General features: G+C 42.2%; 1 protein-coding gene across 6 annotated transcripts in view; it reads left to right on the forward strand.

Annotated features, from left to right (window-relative positions):
* The window catches only part of LOC310666591 (SITS-binding protein-like), a 38057-nt gene extending 36618 nt beyond the window's left edge, over positions 1 to 1439 (forward strand). For all 6 annotated transcript variants that reach the window (XM_083417634.1, XM_083417636.1, XM_083417635.1 and 3 more), the window contains one exon: positions 1089 to 1439. In XM_083417634.1, the coding sequence (XP_083273760.1) occupies positions 1089 to 1262 (174 nt within the window). In that variant the 3' untranslated portion in view covers positions 1263 to 1439. The remainder of the gene's footprint in view (positions 1 to 1088) is intronic.
* Positions 1440 to 16531: the final 15092 nt, after the last annotated feature.

The following is a 16531-nucleotide window of genomic DNA, read 5'->3' on the forward strand; positions in this document are numbered from 1 at the left end:
AAAAGAACATAAATTCAATTTCATGGCAAACATTATTTGTGAAATGCAGCCTACGGTAAGCTGACAAGTGGAATCTGCACTTATAAGATATCATCACATATCTCCTCCCAGAAAATCACTTAAATGGGGCAGCGGGGGGAATCTCTAAAATTGAATCGGACAGTTTCCAATGCAGAAATATGGCCTGCATTAACAAGAAGAGATCTTTTCTTATGATACAGCTAATGCAAAACCAAAGATTGGACTATGAACATCAGGCCTTTCTGCTGAGCGGCTGGGATCCAAATTTGTGATAAAAGTTCAGTTCTGAAAATACAACGTAATGTGTTTGCAACTCCTGGCAATTCCAATTAAAATGAGTATGGACTCAGACTCAAGTCCGTCACTCATAAAGAATCTTTCATGAATTTGGAAAGAACCATTGTGCTCTAATGATGAACATTTGTGCACTCTACTTCCTTAGAACTCAGCGTTTTAAAACAAACCGAAAAAAGGCTGCCCTCATCTTCCTGGAACCTCTCTTTAGATCAGTCTTTGCCCAGTTTGCATCAGTCTTGGAATTGTTTTAAAGACATTTGTAACATCTTTTCAAGATTTTTTTATCATTTTATCACTTCTTGTTTGCCGCCTTTGGATCTTTTGGGAAGAAGGGTGGGATTTTAATAGATGGCGTCAAAGCAAACTTTATTGATTTCACCGTTATGATACAAAGTCAATATCAGAACAGGTAATAGTGTGCTGGTTTCAAGTGAGCTTTACTTTTATCAGTGGGGTGATGGGCACCCTGTAGCCAAGGCGGGTGGCACCCTGGTCCCCGGAAGCCCTGCGCAGGATCGCAAACCCCGCCCACCTCTTGGAGGGGCTGAGCGGAAATTATCAGTGTTCTGACTACATACTCTAAGGGCAAGGCTACAGCCCTGGTAGAGCACATGCTTCACATACATCCATTAGATCCCAGGTTCAAAGTCTCATGCCTCCAGATAGGGCAGTCAGTCAGTGTCCACTCAACTGAGCTTGGTGGACCAATCGTCTGAGTATAAAGCAGTTTTCTATGTTCCAATGCCTCTATCTTTTCTTTTTCAATTCAGGTCCTTGTTGCCCCAATAACAGAACAAGGGCAACGTCAAAGAGATATTTACCTGCCCAGAGAAGGTCAGAAGTGGAAGGACATCAACACGGCCCAGGTGTTTGATGGAGGGACCTTCATCAGGAACTATTCAGTCTCTCTCATGGATGTGCCTGTTTTCGTTAAGACTTTCTAGATTCCAAATCTGACTCAGATCTCAGAAGGTTTCCCTGTATCTCGGAGAAGGATTGCTGACAAGAGCATCCATGTTGACAAGGAAGTTCTCTCTTTTTCTGAAGAGAGTTTCCAGTCCACTGTAACATTTCCAGGATCTGTGTATTGAAAGAACTATTAAATGTGTGCATTTAAAATAGACTTGACTCCCCACTGTCTGTTTTACAAAAATTATAAAGTTCTCCAAGGGCTTCTGGTGGGACTACAGCAACTGCTACAATTTTGCACCTTGAACCCCCAGGCCTGTTCTCCTCTTTGCAGAATCAGTTGAAACACCCAGTTTGCAGGGCGGGGAGTGGTGAGTAGGAAGATGGGGAACCTCAGGCCTTGGACTCAAATGTGGTCCTCCAGGCCTTTCTATCTGGCCCTCAGAACGTTCTACAGGCCACACCCCTCACTGGCCAGGCTTTTCACCTTCCTTGAGTGCTTTTGCCTGGCTGGAATGTGTCCCTGAGCTCTGATAATGCTTCTCACTTGGCTGGATGGAGGACAGAGAGGGGTATGTGAGCTTCCTGTACAAAAGTTTACATTTGTGACTCCACTCACATTTGCCTCTGGCTCTGCCCCCTGCTGGCTTGTGGTCCTCAGAAGGTTGCTCAGAGGGAATACAGCCATTGAGGCTGCAAAGGGTACCCCACCAACTTAGTCTTTCCCCCTGCCCCACCAGCAGATTGCTGTTTGTGATGAAATCCCATGGCAAAATGCAGTCTCTTTTCCAAGACGGATTTGATCGTTTAGGATATTTTCCATAAATGTCTCCAAAATTTGGTTGTGAAAGGAGAACGGACTTTGCAAATTAGGAGAGGAATTCAAGGCTGCCTATCTTTGGAGCAAAAGAAAAAGGAGGGCAATTGCCTTTGTGGGGATGCCTTTAAAAAAAGTTATTGGGGGGGGGAGCAAAGGGTTGTTCTCATCATTTCATGAACCTTTCAGCATTTTTCTTTTTAGACATTCTTTCAGGATTGTGTGCTGCCCTTCTCCAGTGACAGAACATACATCTCCCATTATTTACTTTTGTTTTGAAAGCTATCGGCTGACTATTTCTCCCTTTTTCCACTCAAAACAAACAACCACTGGTGGTGGATTGGAGCTTGTTCTAAGAAAGCAGTAAAAATAAAATGTTTTATTTCATCTGTAAATCCTGTGAGGGATTAGCTGTCTAAGATGAGCATTCCATCAATATGAGTTTGAAAAAGTGATATGATTTTTTGGGTGAAAAGTTTTGGTTTTTTAACTGAGATGCACGTCACCTTGGGTGTTTTCATGAGGCAAAAGGGTGATGAATAAACTTAATAATTCTGACTTACATGAATCAATGCACCTTGCTGCTTCCAAGACCCAAAGAGCAAAAGATCTAGAAAGCCACAGCCAAAATTATTCCTTTTCATGTTCAAGAGCCATCAAAGCACCTTTCTCTTGTGGCTGATTCAGGTATCAGAAAGGGGTAATGCATTGATTTGCAGCATTGGCACAAGTGGAAGGTTGGTGTTGCTGATGAGAGACTTCAGATGACCTTCCAATGCATGTTTTCATACTAAACATGGGTCTGACAGAAATATTCTTAAGGTGCAATCTTATCCCCTCCATGGGAGCTGCCTCTGACTAGACATGTAAAGGATTGTGCAAAAATTCTAAACCGTACAATTGTAGACTTCCCACAGCAACTATCACACTTTGCCCACCAACCTCTTTTTAAGCAGAGGTTGGCTGGCCATCTGTCAGGGATGCTTCAGCTGAGATTCCTGCATCATGGATGACTGGACTAAATGACAATTCAAGGTCCCTTCCAACTCTACAATTCTATGATTCTACCTCTTCAGCAGTGGTACAAACTAGGCCCTCAGGGTGTGGGGGAAACACCTTCTCTGTCATGCAGTGTAAATAAAGCAATATAAATTACAGGGGGTGGACACAGTTTAAAAACAAGAAACCCACATTTCAAGCTCTAGCCCCAGGAGAAGAAACTTACGTTAAAGACACAGACATCAAGTTATCAACAAAACATCTCTCAGAAGTACAATCTATAAGCTTAAACAATGACATTGACAAACCAGCATTCTCGCTTTTGCCCTGTTTTAGTTGCATTGGGTGTCCTCATAGCTCCTTTGCTTAGGCAGCTTATGGATGAAAGCCTCAATTGCTGCCTTTTGCTCTTCTCATACCCAACCTTTATCCCTTGCACAATTTCATTTTCTTTTCTCCAGGGGCCTTCTTTCAGTCCTGTTAACAAATGTTGTGTAGTGGAGACATCTAGTGGAGAAATATTTCTTAGGGCTCCACTTTTCATCCCTTTCCCCTTCATCTATAATTCCTCATGTTGTAAGAGTTCTTTTTTTGCAGAGGTTTATCTATTTGTTTACATTGTAAAATAAACTGAATAAACTAACTGCTTATGTAGTGCAGTCCCATACATGTTTATTCAGCAGTAAATCTCACTGGGTCAAGTAGACTCACTAGCCTAGTAAGTCTGTTTAGAATTGCAGCAGTCTTATTCAATGGACGTGTAGAGATTTCCTAAAAACTAGTTGTCACACACTAAAGAATGACAGGCTAAATAAATAATGTCTATTTATCACCACGGATTAAAAGACCTAAAGCAGCCCTTTGTAAAATGTGTTCCTTGTTCCTTTTTATACTATTTGTTGTTTCTAGATTGTTAGCTGCCTTGGACTTTTGAGGAAATGGATCTTTAAATAAACACATAATAGCAGATCATAACAAACACCCGCAAATCTGCCCACCTAGAACAGGAGTTGATCTATTGCCAGCGGAGAGGAGCCATCTTGGAAATCTCCAGTTGTTGGGCTCCAGCTTCTATAACTCCCTGCCAGTGTGGCCAGTGGTCAAGGATGATATGGGTTGTGGTCCAATGACATGTGGAGGGCCACAAGCTTCCCATTTCTGCCACAATGGGCCCATTGCCTTTCAACAGGGGTGGCTAACCTGTGGCCCTCCAGATGTGGCTGGTTTACAACTCCCATAATTCCTCACCACTGACCATGCTCGCTTGAGCTATTGGAAGCCTTGAGTCCAACAACATCTAGAGGGGCACATGTTTGCCAGCTTGCCCTACAGTAACATCAGAAATTAGCACCCAGGTCACAGTGTAGTGAAAACATGGCAAGGCATTTATGAAACACAGTTATGGCCTATACACATCCAAGTCTTCCAACCAATTAGCCCCAGAATACAGCCTATGGATGATATCAGACAAAGCTTCACTCTGGCCTCCAAGTGGTATGCTTTAGATCTGATCAAGATAAAATTACAGTACTCTGGCAGACCTTTGTTGAATCCCCTTGCCTAGTCTATTATCATAGTTTTTCTACTGCCTCACTTCAGACTGAAATTTCCTGCCAAGGGCTGCACACTTGCCATTGCTGCTGCAGTTGCTACTCTACTTTCCAGCCCTGGTTACGATATTAAAAATACTACATTGCAATGTGAAACTGCAATGGGCACTACAGCTAAGTTCAATAGGCTATCAAGGCCATGCCACATGGCTGTGCACAGCCTTACATGGAAACAAGGATTAGGGATATCATATGTGGCTCTCCCCCCCCCCCCGTCCCCCCATTTCTGCAGATGATTTCCAACTGGCCTGGCTATCGTAAACAGCAGAGAAAACACAGTGTGTCAGCTACAACGGGGCAGGGTCCAAAGTCAAAACAGACAACAGCCAAGAAAATCCAGGAACTTGGGAGAGAGGAGGAAAAATAATGTGGGGGAGATGGAATTTGACAGTGGGGTGATGTTTGGAATGGGAAAGCAAGGATCTAAGGGAAATTGGGACATTCTGATCCTCCAAAATGCCTACAGTCATCCCTAGGAGCTATTAAAAATAAAATAAAAGATGGGTCTGCATTAATCCACATCAAAATCCAGACTTGATTTTGACACGGTAGCTAAGAGAGAATTAACACTGCTGTGCTGTAACTGTTGTTTTAAAAATTCTTTATTAAGTTTCAGTATAAACAAAAATACAATACAAACTCATAGCTGAGGAGGAAAGGCAGAAAATAGATACATATAAATAAGAGGATTGGAAAAACACACTAATGTAGAAAACAGAGAGCAGGGATAAGGAAAGGAAGTACAAGTTATTTGCAAATGTCATACATGACAGGTTATTTATTTTTGTCACTATTGCACCCTCACTAATATACAGTATATGTTTTTACAAGAGGTGTTGTTGTTGTTGTTGTTTAGTCGTTTAATCGTGTCCGACTCTTCGTGACTCCATGGACCAGAGCACGCCAGGCACTTCTGTCTTCCACTGCCTCCCGCAGTTTGGTCAGACTCAAACTTGACATGAGCCAACAGTGTGACGCGGCAGCTAAAAAAGCCAATGCAATTCTGGGCTGCATCAATAGGAGTATAGCATCTAGATCAAGGGAAGTAATAGTGCCACTGTATTCTGCTCTGGTCAGACCTCACCTGGAGTACTGTGTCCAGTTCTGGGCACCACAGTTCAAGAAGGACACTGACAAACTGGAACATGTCCAGAGGAGGGCAACCAAAATGGTCAAAGGCCTGGAAACGATGCCTTATGAGGAACGTCTAAGGGAGCTGGGCATGTTTAGCCTGGAGAAGAGGAGGTTAAGGGGTGATATGATAGCCATGTTCAAATATATGAAGGGATGTCACATGGAGGAGGGAGAAAGGTTGTTTTCTGCTGCTCCAGAGAAGCGGACACGGAGCAATGGATCCAAACTACAAGAAAGAAGATTCCACCTAAACATTAGGAAGAACTTCCTGACAGTAAGAGCTGTTCGACAGTGGAATTTGCTGCCAAGGAGTGTGGTGGAGTCTCCTTCTTTGGAGGTCTTTAAGCAGAGGCTTGACAACCATATGTCAGGAGTGCTCTGATGGTGTTTCCTGCTTGGCAGGGGGTTGGACTCGATGGCCCTTGTGGTCTCTTCCAACTCTATGATTCTATGTTTGTAGCTTTGAAGACACTATCCAACCATCTCGTCCTCTGTCGTCCCCTTCTCCTTGTGCCCTCCATCTTTCCCAACATCAGGGTCTTTTCCAGGGAGTCTTCTCTTCTCATGAGGTGACCAAAGTATTGGAGCCTCAGCTTCACGATCTGTCCTTCCAGTGAGCACTCAGGGCTGATTTCCTTAAGAATGGATAGGTTTGATCTTCTTGCAGTCCATGGGACTCTCAAGAGTCTCCTCCAGCACCATAATTCAAAAGCGTCAATTCTTCGGCGATCAGCCTTCTTTATGGTCCAGCTCTCATTTCCATACATCACTACTGGGAAAACCATAGCTTTTACTATACGGACCTTTGTTGGCAAGGTGATGTCTCTGCTTTTTAAGATGCTGTCTAGGTTTGTCATTGCTTTCCTCCCAAAAAGCAGGCGTCTCTTAATTTCGTGGCTGCTGTCACCATCTGCAGTGATCATGGAGCCCAAGAAAGTAAAATCTCTCACTGCCTCCATTTCTCCTTCTATTTGCCAGGAGGTAGCTAGCCCAAAACCCCACCTACAGTTTCCAATCTTATTTAAGAGATGGCAAGCATTCCAAATGCTGGCTTCCCTGCCTGGAACAGTTTGGATAATAGTAACATCATTTATGTACAAAACAAGGCTTTGCCAGACACTTGAGAAATTATCTTTGCTTAATTTGTCCCCTACTCAACCACATTTCCCCATAATTAAGACAACACACCACTGTCTACATCAGACCCCTTTCAGATGTTTCCAGTTTCCCGCTATAAACCTTCCTGCCACTGCAGTAAGCCTGTGCTGAATTAGACCTTTGTCTTGACAGTCCTCTTGGATTGTGAATGCTTCTGGTCTCTTTTCAAAGGCTTCCAAAGCTTCACTGGGTCTCTTGGCACATTTGGAGAAAGGCTTTAGCTATTCTGGTGGGAAGCTGGAAGACAAGATAGGGCTCTTGCACCCTTGAGAATCTTGCTGAAGAGGGAATTTCAGCAAGTGTAGCTTGTCAGAACAATTCCACACAACTATCTTAGGCCTATTTCCTTGTGCATCAGGCTAATTTAAATGAGGCATAGGAATATCATTGCATCCTTTTGGAGGAGAGCATGCCCGGTAAAGCTTAAGGCAGTCCAGAAATGTCTCCAGAACACAAAGACTCAGCCCACATCTGCAGACAAAATCACCAATGTTCTTGAGATCTAATACATGCATGGCAAAGCCCAAGATCCCTTCCAAAATCCATTGAGGCGTCTAGACTAGTGTACAGATTTGATACTGGACTCTGAAATCCACTGCAGAGTTTCTGATGGGTTTTGGCAGAGAGACTGCACCCAACAAGATTTGTCAAAACTATCATTCCCATCCCTATTTTTAGCCCTCCTCCCTTTTTTGTTTGGTAATTTTTGGGCAATTAAACACATAGCCATTTAAAGTCAGTAAAAGTTACTTCACGTTGCTTCTTAACGAAATATCTGCTTAGAGGACTGGGTAGTTTTATAGCATGAAATTATGTGCATTGCAGCATAGCACTTCAGTTGATATGACATGATGTTTAAGCAAAAATCAAACAGCCATATTCTAAAAATAAACAGAGCTTTTACTCTTTGCAGACAAGAGCCTGAGTTTATGCCAGCCCTCTGACTTCCACCAGCATAAATGGCACTTTATCTAAATGTGCAGCTGATCACGCTAATGTGCAAAATAAGCAAACATCTTAGTTCTGCTTCCCCAGTTTTCAGAGTATTTGCCTCATTAGGCCATGCGAAGAGACTGAGTGGAATGCAGAACCCTTTTAAGTATCAGATGCTTGTTTTTGATATGCTGCTGTCTCACAATAGGGAAGATTTTGTGCAGCTGTAAACAAAGATGATACTAAGCTACATTCCAGTGCAATAACGTACTGGCACAAAGATTAGAGAAAAGCAGTAACATATGCATGTCCGGCTAGAAGTATACCCTTATTAAGACAGAACTGGTCCACAGCTGCTCTGCTCCAGGATTCCTCAGCATTAAGTATCTTGCAAGAACCAAGTTAAGGGCGCTTGCTATGATTTAGGGAATATCCCTTTATCAAATTTGAGTTCAAGCACTCCGGGCTGAATATTAAAATAATGCCCATCCTTCAGGCAATGGGTCTTCAGCTCATAGCATTGTAATTCCATATTAGCTCAGTCCCCTGGGATTTGCCAGGGCTTTCGTTGCCCCACAATTCATCCTTCAACAACTACTAGCCATAGTTTTGGCCTGAAGCTCAGCCTCTGCACTTTTGGCTGCTTGCTCCAGTGAAGACTTTAACAGTGCTATTCTCTGCATGTGTTCAACAGGGCATTCTCCCAGGTAAGTGTGCATTGGATGCAGTGCTTGCTGTTCTTTTTCATTCTTTTGTATATTTTGTATTATAATGGAATTATTGTTAGGATGTTATGGGGTTTTTTTGTTTTTTGTTTTAATCATTTTGCGTTTTGTTTTCCTATGCTGTATCCCACCCTAGGGCCTTCTGGTGAAGGGTAGGCAAGAAATGAAACAATGAGGATAATGATATATATTTTTTGCATTGTAAGTCATCTCAATATGTTTTTGAACTAATCCTCTAGCAAATGAAATAAATACTCTAAGCCTTACATTTGCGTATTCAAAGTCTGTCTCCTTGATCTCAATGGAATTTATTCTCTAGTGACTGAGGTTAGGTTTGCAGTCTTAGTGAGTTACTTAGTGCCACAGATCTCGGGCTGTGCCTGCCCTGTGGAACGCCCTTCCATCAGACGTCAAACAGATTAACAACTATATGATTTTAAAAATATATTTGAAGGCAGCCCTGTACAGGGAAGTTTTTGATGTTTGATGTTTTATTGTGTTTTTAATGTGGCTGAGGCAACCTGGTCAGATGAGTGGCTTCTCATTATTATTATTATTACTACTAGTAGTACTACTACCCTGTTTTTTGGAAATGCAAATTTGGTTAACTTTGCCTTTAAATGCAAACTAAATTGAATTACTCTGCTATCCCTATTAATGCAAACTTGGTTCATATGAGGCACAGCCAGGCCTGCTGGGTGACACAGTCACCTCACATGAATGAAGAGTGTAGTCAAAACACACCACCACTATCCTGCTTATACATACAGTGGTACCTCGGGTTACAGACTCCGCTAACCCAGAAATAGTACCTCGGGTTAAGAACTTTGCTTCAGGATGAGAACAGAAATCATGCAGAGGCGGCACGGCAGCAGCGGGAGGCCCCATTAGCTAAAGTGGTACCTCAGGTTAAGAGCAGGTTCAGGTTAAGAACGGACCTCCAGAACAAATTAAGTTCTTAACCCGAGGTACCACGGTATTGTAGACAGCAAGCTCTAAGCTTTATTTAAGATAAGCAGGTCAATCATTACTGATCTCACCGTAATGATGCTGATGCAAACTTCCAAGGAATCCCAGAACATAGTTTGGAAACTATCCATGGGTCACCTGGTAAAAAAGCTGATCCTCAAGTTTCTTACTGAACGTTAGGATCCAAAGTTAAACATTAGCATCCAAGAGTGACAAATGCTAATCCTTAAACAGATATTTCAGATCAAATGAAAAATTTAGAATGATTCGTCTTTTTAAACGGATTTTCTGTATCACAAAAATAATTTTAGGGTCAAGTGTTCCAGCTAGTTCAAGTTTCATTGAAGCCTTCACTCCAGTCCCAGCACACAACCTGTTTTCTTGGAGATAATTTTAGTAATACTGATAGCTTAAAAACAAAACAAAACAAAACAAAAACACCTCAGATCAATGCTTCCATATCATCATGTGGCTGATATATTAGTGTTGTTTCGTCGTCAATTTATTATTTATTTTCTTTGGGGCAGTGCACATGCCTGTGAAGTAAAAAGTTGAAAATATGAAAATGGGAACAAGTACAAAATAAAGTGAAAAGGTATCTTTCAGATTACTGAGAATAGAATGTAAAGGATACATGTGCACTTCAACTCTTTCATTCAATAACAAAAAACCAAACCAAAAAGCTATCAGTAGCTACTGATAGCTTTTATGAAAGTGGAAGTTAGTTTTTCTCTTGATATTTGAATCACTACATTTTCTTTACAATGTATTCAGGACCATGACGCAGGCAACAAGTGAGGGATTGGCTCATTTTCTCCACTGCCATGTTTACAGTATTTAAAAAACATTTTGGGAAATGTGGACATTTATCCAAAGTTCATCTGATTTCATTAAAAAATAAAAAAAAAAAAGTGTACAAAGTGCGCTGCAGTAAATTCTTTGTGTACGCACCTATAGATAATTTGCAAAACATGTTTACAGCCAGCGGTTACAAAACTATGTATTGGTTTTTGGATCTTTATCAGCGTCGTGCTTTTCAGCTTTAATGCGTCAAAGCTGCTCCTTCCACAAAACTGCAGGAGTCAGACACATTACACCAGGGGCAAACTTGATGCCACCAGTTCAGTTTCCGTTTGCATAAGGACAAAGTCCATTGAACACTTCACAACAGTTCATCTACTACAAAAATATATTTGAAAGCTGGCCCCTTTGACGGAATCTGAGGTCAGATTGCATGAAGTGTAGACAAGAAGCTTAACCTTCTGCAACTGTGTTTGGAACTGTGTTGGTTCTGAAAAATGTGACAGTGTTTATATATTAGTCTCCCTAAATCCTCAACAAACTGGTTAAATGCAAGCAACAGTGTTTATTCCTGCTATGAACAGCCTACAATAATGCCTCCTTCCCCCTTTAAATGCCTTCTTTTACATAAAAATATTTCATTTTAGTCATGATAAAAAACTAAATAACCGAAAAGATATTGTTTAAACATGAAAAATAGTATATTACCCTGAAAAATAATGTTATAGTTTCAACTTTAGTTTGTTGTTCAATACACTGAACATTGACTGATTAATTTTTCAGGGACTTTTGACCTGCTTTTCGAAAACAGAATTTCCTCAAAGGCATTTCACAATAAATGTAAAACAATTTTAAAACAACTTTAGTTCCCAGGCTGTTAAAGTTGCACAAAAGGGCCTTTTAATTCAAAATATGTTAACCAAACAGTTTTAAAGAAGAATCATACCTGGGAAGAAGATACGCTGCTACTGCTGCTTCCGTAGCCCAATGTCCACTAAATCCTACGTTTGCCCAGAGGTGGGTGGCTATAGAACAACAAAAGCAGGACAATCCGTACCCACCTCTCCATGAACATTTGTGGTATGAAAAGTTGTAGGATTTCAGCAGGAACTTACAGAATATGCACTGATTGGAAATGATGCCACTCCAAAACATTTGCAGGTGCAAACAGTATTTGAAAGCGGTATCTTATATGACCACCCATATGTGTGATAAAAAGCCTATAGCCCCTCTGGACAGTGATAATGTGATAGCATTGGGGAAGCATCACAAAACAACTAAGGCCACATGTTCACCTTACATTGACAGCACAAAGAATCCTGGGAATTCTGCGGTGTGTTAGGGATCCTGAGAGAGTGATTTAACCATCCATCTCTCTTCCCAGGGTACTTTGTGGATTGTACCTCTGTGAGGACAACTAACAACTAACCTATACAGATTTTCAAATGTCTATTTCAATGTATGTATACAGTATTCCTTCCCACTGTGAAGTATGGGTTACCATCAAGCAATTTCATTATGATTCTGTCCACTAGATGGCACTAGGAACTACCTAACAACCTGGTCATATTTTAGTCCTAAAACTTTTTCAGGTAGGTAGTAGTAAGAAAAAGGTTTGGGGTGGAAAGGCAGGATTGGCATATTATGGACGTACATACCAACTTTCAAGGAAGGTACATGTTTCAGCAAATATACACCTGCCATTGTATAAGTATTATTGTTACATTTTAAAGTCTCACCCTGATCACCTCCTGCCCAGAAACCTATGTCTCTACTATGGAAGGACATATGGATCCAGAATTGGCCTCCACAGTCACTTATGGACCCACTTTTGAAAACAGTGTTTATGGAAGACAATCTTACTCAGCTACGAGTGATCGCCAAAGAAGAAGATTGTTACATTTATATTCCACTTTTTCTCCAAGATGCTTAAGGCAGTGTACATAGTTCTTCTTTGTCTTAGTTTATCTTCACAACAACCCTGTGAGGTATGTGCTTTATGGCTGAGTGGAAATTTAACCCTGGATCTCCCCAGTCCTGAGCATTACACCAAAGGAGCACTAATTGCAACTCATTAGGCTTGTGTGGTAAAGAGCTCCCATGTCTCCATATACTCACTGGTACAGAGTACTGTTACCTCTGTTTTCCTGCCCAGGGCAGCCATTTTGTGCTGGCATCCACCAGCCTTTTATCGAGAAGTGGGAACCAGCACCTCATTTACTTATTTTGCCAAAAAAGAAAGGCACTGCCTGGAAGTGACACCGGTCTTCTGATTTGGTCGTGTAGATCAAAGTAATTCAGTGAGAATTTCACAGCAAATAAGAAGCTAGCATTAAACAGCTTTTGCCAGTGCACCAACAGAGCAATAAGGTTTGAAGATTCTGAAGTTCCACAGCACTCAGCAAGAGTTTCAGTGAGGGCTTTAAGAGCAAAAAAATACATTACATTATCTCCCCACTTTCATGAAGGCAACCATGGATGTGGGATTTTCAGAAGTGTTTCAAAGAATTTGTGTGAGGGTAGCATAACATTACTGATGAGGTGACAGATTTCTACTTCCCCATCCCAGCTCAACTTTGCTGCTGAAAAAGCCTAGCAGCATTTCTCTATAATTTTGACTAGAATTATCCACTTCAGAAGAAGAATATCCGCTTCAAAAGAGGAAATTTGCTAAGGAATGAAGATGGCAAGGAAAGGGTTAAGTTACTCCCACCCCCACTGGAGCAATCTGCATTTTTTTAAAAAGAAAAAGAAACAAAAAACCCACCTGCATGTTAGATTCAAATACTGTATTTAATAGTCACATGTAGTTCAGCCCTTAGGCAACAACAACAAAAAGGATTTCCTTGGGCTATTTCACATATTTCATTCTGCAGACAGGGAACAGTTAGTCCTGTCTTTCCCATGCCATGTGAAACCAATTACTTGACAATCCAGAAGTGGAAGTACAATGGGTAGAAATGGAAAAGGATAGAAAGCAAATAAGATCTTTTGGGTAAAGGACTTATATGCCAGGAGCTCCTCAGTGCATATTGTGGCATCTGCTGGCACACTTACAATTCACCCTGCCAAATGTCCTCCGCCCTATGAATGATTCCCTGAGTCACCACCGGCTCCCACCCTTCTGGCAATAGAACTTCCAAGCGCTCTTCCAACTCCAGCTCCTCCTGTCTCATAATCTCCATAGACTGAATAAATGAAATAGCCATCCCATATATGTTGGTTTTTTAAAAAACAACAACCCCAAAACCCAACATAGGTAAGCATGAGGGCTTTCATCCACTTAAACAACCCTGTGAGTCCCAGTGGTGCTTTCCCAATGCTAGCTGCAAGAGGGGAAGCTGTGAGGGCAGATAGGGATGCGAGCCCCACATATGTACCCAGTAGAAATCAGGACACATCTAGCTTTGCAGCAGGGTGGGTGTGGGTGGGTGTCCTGATAATGCTAGTTCATGTATTGTGGGACCTGCATATAGTGAAGGATGCACAGCTACTTGACAGTGAAGCCACATAAAATTAAATAGCAAGCACGTGTGCGTAAGGACCAGGGTGCAAGAAGACTCTTGAAAGGTTCCCATTCTTTCACCCATGCTGCCTTATTTTTACCTCTTCCAAAGATATAATTGTTTAAAGGATTTGCTTCCTAAACTACATAAAAGGCTGGCAAGAATACAGTGGCTAATGGGATTTAGCTGCAACATCAGCTGCAGCTTTCATTATTAAGTTGGAGTGGCGTTTTATTTGTCATTACCTTGATCTAGATTTTGGCTGCATTATAGTTCAGAAACAGCCCAGGCAGCTATTGCTTCCTGGCCAAAAGGGTGGGGGATTCATTCTAGTTTATTTGGAACTGTGATGACATTTGCCACAAGTACAGGTATTGATGGCAAACCAGCAGCTGTAGAAAGTAGTTTAAAGCAGTGTTACTGGCTGGCATTGTCCTTTTCTGTTTGCAAAGAAGTCAAGAGTGAATTGCAGGCATTAATTCCATCCCCATGACTTTGTCACTTTGTTAAATGCCTGAAGGTATTTTAATGTTCTAACCAACCCTTTGCATTCTGCTTATAAGGGAGACTAGTAGAAGTGAAGCCCTGTGATAATTGACAATGGATAAAATGAAACAGGGGGGACCTCTCCGTACCTCACTCTCCCCCCCCCCCATGTCTGCAAGGGCTGAGTCCTACTCTTTAAAAGGCAACTTGTTCTGCAACCAACCATGCCTTGGGCTCTCCATCTCTCTCACCACCAACAAAAACTAAACAAATTGATGAGGAACCTATCCACATGACAATGGCACAAAACCCTGCCCATGAACTATGCAAGAGGAAAAATCATTACCGCCCCCTTTCTCCCCCTGCCCAACCTCACATAGCCTATGACAGGAATGTCTCACACCAAGTGTAACTGATCTGTAGGCAGGACTCTATGAACTAAAAACAGAGACATTATATGTGCCTTTATTATCCATGAAAATCTTTCCATAAAAACATTTTTTAAGGCAACTTGTTCTTTATCCTGCTTGTGTGAAAGCAGGCACTTTCCTTTGGGGATGGCAGTGGGGGCAGAGTCAGGAATCGGTTGTTTCTCTCTCTCCGTGCCCGCTCAGTATTTTTGACAAGCATGTAGGCTAGGCTGCCTAAGACGGGCTCCCAAGTAGCATGCATGACTATGCAGTTGCTTTTTCGTGATGATGCAGATACTGCTGTGGTGTGTGCATTGGTGTGTAACTCTTCAAGTGCAACCAACTCATCACTTTGGCTGGGGTGCTGATGCATGAAGAAAGCTCTCAAAAAGACACAGCACTTAGCAGTAATAGCAGATCAACAGCTGATTATATCTTCATGTGGTCTGCCTCAATCTTGTGCTTCCCAGGGGCTGTCTTCAGGTTGCGTGGGTACTCAGTCACCATGTTCCAGGTCGTAGGAGCAAATAATCGCCATGTTTCCAAAGCTCAGCAAAGACCAGTAACAGAAGTGTAAATAGGCAGGGGAGCAATGAGACATGGTAACCCACAGGGCTCAGGTTCACAACCAGATTATCCTAGATAAGCATCAAACTTGGCAACAGATTAATAGGAAACATAGGGTGTGTGTAGTCACTGCACTGGAGGTTGATCAAAGTCACAAGTGGAAGAGCTCCGGCTCTCCCATGTAGAACCAGGAACATGCCTTGCCTGAAACCCTGAAGAGCGGCTGCCAATCAGTGTAGACAATAATACTGAGCTAGATAGATCAGCAGCCAGGCTCAGTAGGAGGCATGTTCCTGTGTTCCTATTTAAATCAGCTCTTTATTCAGAACCTCGAGAACTAGAATATTTAGTGGAAGGGCTGTAGCTGAGCAATATAGGACACCTTTTGCATGCATAAGGTCCCAGGCTCAGTCCCCAATGGTATCTCCAAGTAGGCCTGGGAATGTCCCCCGTCTGGAACCCTGGAGTGCTGCTGCCAGTCAGTATAGACCATACTGAGCTGGGTGGGCCAGTACTGTATAAGGCATCATCTTTTGTTCCTGTATAATGGTGGTTGACATTACAAGGCAGGCATTTGTAGGTTAAGACCTCAAACATAACCGAGCATTGGGGAGGGGGTTGCGTGTGTTTTATTTCTTTGTTTAGTTTGTAATTATTATTTTGGCATGCTTAGAACATAAATCATATTAACCTACTGACAGTGTACACATATAACACAAGAAAGCTTCTAGCAGATGTTGATCACACAATGTAGATGGATTTTCCACGTGGCTATTTTGTCCCAAAGTGTGCAGGGATGGGGGACCTGTGCTACTCCAGATGTTGATGGACTCCTGCTCCCATTAGCCCCAGCCAGCGTAGCCAATGCTTGTGGTCGGGAAAGATGGGCGTTATAGTCAACAAGCTCTGTAGAGTCACAGACTCCCCACATCTGCCATCCTGGGTGCATTGCCCCATTCTGCAGCAAAACCAAGGGCATCCCAAACATCAGCTAGGCCACATTCTACTAAGGCATAGAGAGGCATTTCAAAACGTTATGGCCAGTGGCCTATACAAATACAAGACTTTCAACCTCTCAGGCTCAGAGTATGGCCTAAGGACAATGTCAGACAAGGTTCAATGGCCTCTGAGTGGTATGCATTAGATATAAGTGTGATAAGTCACTCTTACTATATTTGCCAGTGGCCAC

The sequence above is a fragment of the Podarcis tiliguerta genome (genome assembly GCF_965153285.1).
Source record: "Podarcis tiliguerta genome assembly, chromosome: 1".
Taxonomy (NCBI): Eukaryota; Metazoa; Chordata; class Lepidosauria; order Squamata; family Lacertidae; genus Podarcis; species Podarcis tiliguerta.